The sequence below is a fragment of the Hyperolius riggenbachi genome, chromosome 7 (assembly GCF_040937935.1).
Source record: "Hyperolius riggenbachi isolate aHypRig1 chromosome 7, aHypRig1.pri, whole genome shotgun sequence".
In the NCBI taxonomy this organism is placed as follows: Eukaryota; Metazoa; Chordata; class Amphibia; order Anura; family Hyperoliidae; genus Hyperolius; species Hyperolius riggenbachi.
Window position 1 is genome coordinate 185,579,134 of NC_090652.1, and position 5,650 is coordinate 185,584,783.

At 41.4% G+C, this 5,650-nt stretch overlaps 1 protein-coding gene across 1 annotated transcript; it reads right to left on the bottom strand.

Moving 5' to 3' along the window:
- Nucleotides 1–1,977: 1,977 nt before the first annotated feature.
- Nucleotides 1,978–3,381, bottom strand: LOC137526133 (SCAN domain-containing protein 3-like). Its single transcript, XM_068247352.1, has one exon. It carries the CDS (start codon nt 3,379–3,381, stop codon nt 1,978–1,980), a length of 1,404 nt encoding a protein of 467 aa, XP_068103453.1.
- Nucleotides 3,382–5,650: the final 2,269 nt, after the last annotated feature.

Genomic DNA, 5,650 nt, shown 5'->3' on the forward strand with positions numbered 1-5,650 from the left:
CCATTCTGATGAACAGGGATTGCAGTCAGAATGTGAGTGTAGCAGCTCTGCCAAGTTTGTACTGGGTGTCATATTTTTCACTTTTACAGTTCTCCAGGGCCCAGGTGTGTTTAAGGTCTATGGGCCTTCATTATTAACCTTAAAAAATTATATGTTTAAATGGGTTTGATTACTGTATGACGTGTGATAAGGATACTATACTATTTCTAAGTCTTCTAGTTTCCCACAAATCCAACATTGTGAGGATGGGGCCCTTCATTCTTTCCATACCACTATTATGAATCCCTTCTTGTAAACTTTTTGAGAAACCTACTGTATGTAAAGTAGGAGGTGGTAGATAATTTGTCTTTTGAAAACTGCTATTTCTACCACTACAAACAGGCCAAAAAGTGTGCTCTGTACGCATTCCAGTGCTATGTGACCAGAGATTGTAGAACTGGTATTGACACTTGGCTACAGTCACACACAAAAAAAAAATCAAAACTTATTAAAAGGCATACAATATCAGACTTAATTATGTTTACCTTCTCTATCAATCATATACAGCATAGACTTTATGTAGCTTTTCCTATTTTAACTTTCCTGAACCATACAACAACAGCTATCAACAAATTCCAGCTTTGATATATTTTGCTGAACATGCACACTATATATTGTCAAGCAGTCTCAGCTCACACACACTAGAAAACACAGCCATCACAGCATTCCCTGCATAACTCACACCAAGACTTCTCAATCTGCTAATTAGACAGAAAATACACCCAAATTAGTAACAACCATTCATAACCCTTTCTTGCACAATCGTCTGTGATTTCATCACACAGAAACTTACTTACAGACAAGAGATATCATTTTCATTTTTTCCTCCTCCATTATTATTTTGTATTTATTCATTATACCCCAAGTTCTAAATTATCCAGCAAGCTCATGGTGAAAAGGTTTTTAATAGTGTCTGGAAAAATAGAACATGGCCTCCCCCTGTAACAACCCAATCCTCCCCTACTTCCTCTTTCCATTTGCCTTGCATCTCCTCAATGAACTTAACTATATTTTTACCCTTGAGATAAGTATGGCTTGTGATTCTAGAAAAGTCCTTGCTGTCAGGATAAGTATCTCTCAGTGCCTGCCAAACACGATTACGTATAGGATTAAACATAGCTCCATCGTGCTTGTCCACTGTGAGGGGAACACTTCTATTTCCCAGGGCTTTCTCAAAAATGTTGTCAGTTTTATCCCCAATGATTAAAGATAGCAAGGACTTGATATCCCCCAGTGCTAGGGTTTGACCAGCTGTTTTCACTTCAAACTCTCTGATCCACCTTGTAGCTCCTGATTGCAGGGATGGCAGAGAGCGCTTTAAATTTTCCTTATCAGTACTCTGCCATGGAATATATTTAGATGGACGACCACCCGGTCCACCTCCACCTCTAACTACAGGGTACACTCCTGCTGTAGCTGATTTACTTCTCTGTTCATATTTCCTCCATACCTGTAAGCAGTTTTTCATATATTCCCTATCCCAGTCAGGATTCACAAATGCCTGTGGACCATCTATGCAGGTGATTGCTACTTCCAGATGTTGAGGGAGGAAAGATCCTTCCTTTGACCATGGGCAAGTGATAAATTGGTCTCCTAATGCCTTTGTCCACTCAGCCAAATCATCACAGAAGGGATCACAGTAGTAATTACTGCTATAAAAGTTGTCTCATTCTGTTCAGAATCCCCCACATCCTGCAATCCTGTTACTTCTTCACCTTCCCCTAGAGCAGTGGTTCCCAACCTTTTCCAGGTCGTGACACATCTTGGCAAACATTCAGATTTCCGTGACACGTCACATCACGCCAAATATTCAGATATATGTGACACGTTACATATTGATAGAAAAATAAGGTCAATAAACAGAAAATCAATAGAGTGCATCTTTTAGAATACACTTTAAAATGAGGGCTAGAGCTTTTCATAAATATGATTAAAGAATCAGTGGGAAAGCTGGGCCTGATGGGAAGAACACAATTTTTGTAACCGTGGCCTAATTTTTGACAGACACACCCGTAACTCCATTTCTACATCAATGAGCCGTGATCTAGTTTTGGACTTGATGGTGTTCAGAGCTGAAAATGCCTGCTCACACAAATATGAAGTGGAAAATGGCAATAATAAATCAATGGCTTTGTCAGAAATTGAGGGATACTCATCTTGAACAGTAAGCCAGAATTGAGTTAGGGTGCATTCTTCCATCTTTTTCTTTAGAGTGGTGTCTGAAGACAAGTCCAGAAGCTCATCCTTTTGTTGAGGAGTAAGTTCTTGTGCATTATCAACAGAACTGCTGGAAAAAGGAGCAATCACCCACTCAATACCTTCAGTAGATAAAGAAGGAAAATAATGCTGAACTGCTGCTTCCAAAGATGACAAATGGTTCATAATAATGTCAACCAAAACTGAGTGGTCAGAAGTGTCTGCAGCCATTTGAACAACTGAAGGAAAATTGCAGAGATCCCCCTTTGCCACTGATTGTTTCCAGGACTGTAGTTTCCGAGAGAAAGCTTTAATCTTATCTGCAGATGTTATTAAATTTTCTTTTGGACCTTGCATGCTAGTGTTTAAATTGTTGAATTTTAAAAATATATCAGACAGGTATGCTAATTTCAAGCACCATGTCTTGTCATTGATCTTTTCCTGAAAGGCCGGTTTCTCAGTAGAAAAGAACTCCAGCAGTTCATGCTTGAGTTCCAAAAAATGATTTAAAATTCGTCCACGTGAAAGCCATCTTACATCATTGTGCAATAAAACAGTCCTATGGGGAGAGTCTTTTGCTTCACAGAGCCTTTCAAAAATCCCAGTTTTTAATGGGTTAGCTTTAATATAGTTGACCATTTTAATGACTTCATCAAGAACAGTTTTTAACTCTGGGCCAACAGTTTTGGACACAAGAGCCTCACGGTGCAGAAAGCAATGAGTAGTAATAACATTTGGGTTTTCCCTCTTTACAAGGGCCACAAAACCTTTAAAGAGCCCAGTCATTGCCGGAGCACCGTCAGTGCAGACCGCACAACAGTTAGTCCACTTTAGACCGGTTTCCTCTAAAAAGGAATTTACGGATGTAAAAATATCATTTCCAGTGTTTTTTTCAGCCAGCTTCCTACAAAATAGGAACTGCTCAATGATCTCTGTACCGTCCACAAATCTGCCAAATCCAAGTAAATTGGCATTGGATGTCACATCAGTGCTTTCGTCAATCTTAAGAGCAAATTTCTTAGCAACCAGCAATTTATTTTTCACATTATCTTCAATATCTCCAGACATGTCACCAATTCGCCTGTGAATAGTATTGTTTGATAATGGCACCTTGCGAATTTCAGCAGCTGCATCTTTGCCCAACATGGCCTCTACAATGGTTTCACAAGCTGGTAAAATTAATTCTTCAGCAATTGTATGCGGTTTCATTTTTTTTTTGCAACAAGCTCAGCAACTAAGTATGATGCTTCCAGTGCTTTGTCAGATACGGTCATTTGGTTCACCATTTTCTGTGCAGATTTATTTTGTTGTGCAAGAAGACGCTGAAAATATTGTAGTGGTTTTTCATATGCATAAGCATGTTTTGTCTTTAAGTGCCTTTTAGCTTGTTTGGTACAAGTGATGCGTTACTTAATTTTTCACCACAAACAAGGCAGATTGGAATCTGTAGACTTTCATCTCCTGTCCAAGTAAATCCAAATGCTAAAAAGCTGTCTTTGTATTTCCTGGTGACACCAGCACTGGTATTTGAGCTTGTACTGGGCTCATCCTCAGATCGCTTTCGTTTCTGAATTACAAATGTATCCATTTGAAATAGAATGTTAGCAAATTTGGCCAGAAAAAAAAAATCTAATATGAAAAAGAGGTGTATGCGCTCCTTCACAGTTCTGAACACAAACTACACACAGTCACTAAAGCCAACTGGATCGCTACAATTCAGGCAGTAATAAATCCCAAATTAGTGATTTGACATGCAATAAAATAAATTGTATTGTATTGCAGTATTGCAGAAAAAAAATCTGACAAAGATGTTGGCCTAAAATTCAGTAAAAACACTGCAATTATTCAAACAAGCTCACTTTTTTTTTTATTGTGGACAGACCCTGTGTACGTGCAGGCAGGGGTATAACAATCCAAGCAGGCCAAACTACAAACTGCTCAGGAAAAGATAAATCTTACAATGCCGTGGGCCTGGATTAAAGAGAACACCACTTTTCCCCCCTAAAATGTGAACAGACCCTGCGTGTGTGCGACAAGGGTGAAAAAAAATAAAACAAAACGCCTACTATTGGCACAATAGAGAGGACAATATAATGCTGAACGCACAATGGCGGCTGCAGCGACAAACTTCTTATGCTGCTGGAACAATAGAGGGGCTCAGAAGCAATATAATGCTGAACGCACAATGGCGGCTGCAGCGACAAACTTCTTATGCTGCTGGAACAATAGAGGGGCTCAGAAGCAATATAATGCTGAACGCACAATGGCGGCTGCAGCAACAAACTTCTTATGCTGCTGGAACAATGGGGGGGCTCAGAAACAATATAATGCTGAACGCACAATGGCGGCTGCAGCGACAAACTTCTTATGCTGCTGGAACAATAGAGGGGCTCAGAAGCAATATAATGCTGAACGCACAATGGCGGCTGCAGCGACAAACTTCTTATGCTGCTGGAACAATAGAGGGGCTCAGAAACAATATAATGCTGAACGCACAATGGCGGCTGCAGCGACAAACTTCTTATGCTGCTGGAACAATGGAGGGGCTCAGAAACAATATAATGCTGAACGCACAATGGCGGCTGCAGCGACAAACTTCTTACGCTGCTGGAACAATATAATGCTGAACGCACAATGAATAAACAATGGAGAGCCTCAGAAACGATATACTTCTGTAGCTATCACAATGAAGGGAGAGGGTGTTAGAGGTACAAAATCCTGCAGCTGCAATGTGTGAAGGGCAGCACTAATATGCTGCTGCAATGTGTGAAGGCCTTGCACTAATATGCTGTGCTGCTGCTGCTACAATGTACACTGCTGCTGCTGGCACAATGAGCTACGAGGGACAGTATGCTGGTGCAACACAGGTCCAATATGCTGCTGCCACTGTCTCATTCACAAACAAAATGCCGGCCACAATAAGAAGTCACACCCTTATGTGTGAACTTCCTTATCACCCCCGCCCCCCGTACAGCCCCCTCTCCCCTTCTCTCCGACCTTTATCCTCCTCCTCCTCCTCCTCCTGAATGTTCCCCTCTGTGGCTCCGTCTGATGCTGCCTCCGCCCTCTGCTCTTAGTACTGTAAGACTACAACAAAATGGCTGCCGATGTCTGCAAATGCGGATGGCGGCGGCCATTTTCTTGTAGCCCTGCAGTATTTGACGAGTAGGAAGGAAGCGATCTGCCGGGGAGACAAGCAGGGGAGGAGAGAGCGGCGACACATAGCCGGGGATGCCGCGACACATACTGTATATGTGTCGCGGCACACAGGTTGGGAACCTCTGCCCTAGAGTATCAAGACTTAATTTGCTTTTAATTGTAGTATCTTGAATGCCAGACTTAGCCTTTTTTAGCTGGGGCATAGAAGGTGTCTTTTTAGTTGTCTGTACTCTTTCCTCCTCTTCAGACTCAGAAG

What these genes read in the sequence shown, in the direction of transcription:
- LOC137526133 (XM_068247352.1), bottom strand. Translation starts at nt 3,381, where the DNA reads ATGTTGGGCAAAGATGCAGCTGCTGAAATTCGCAAGGTGCCATTATCA.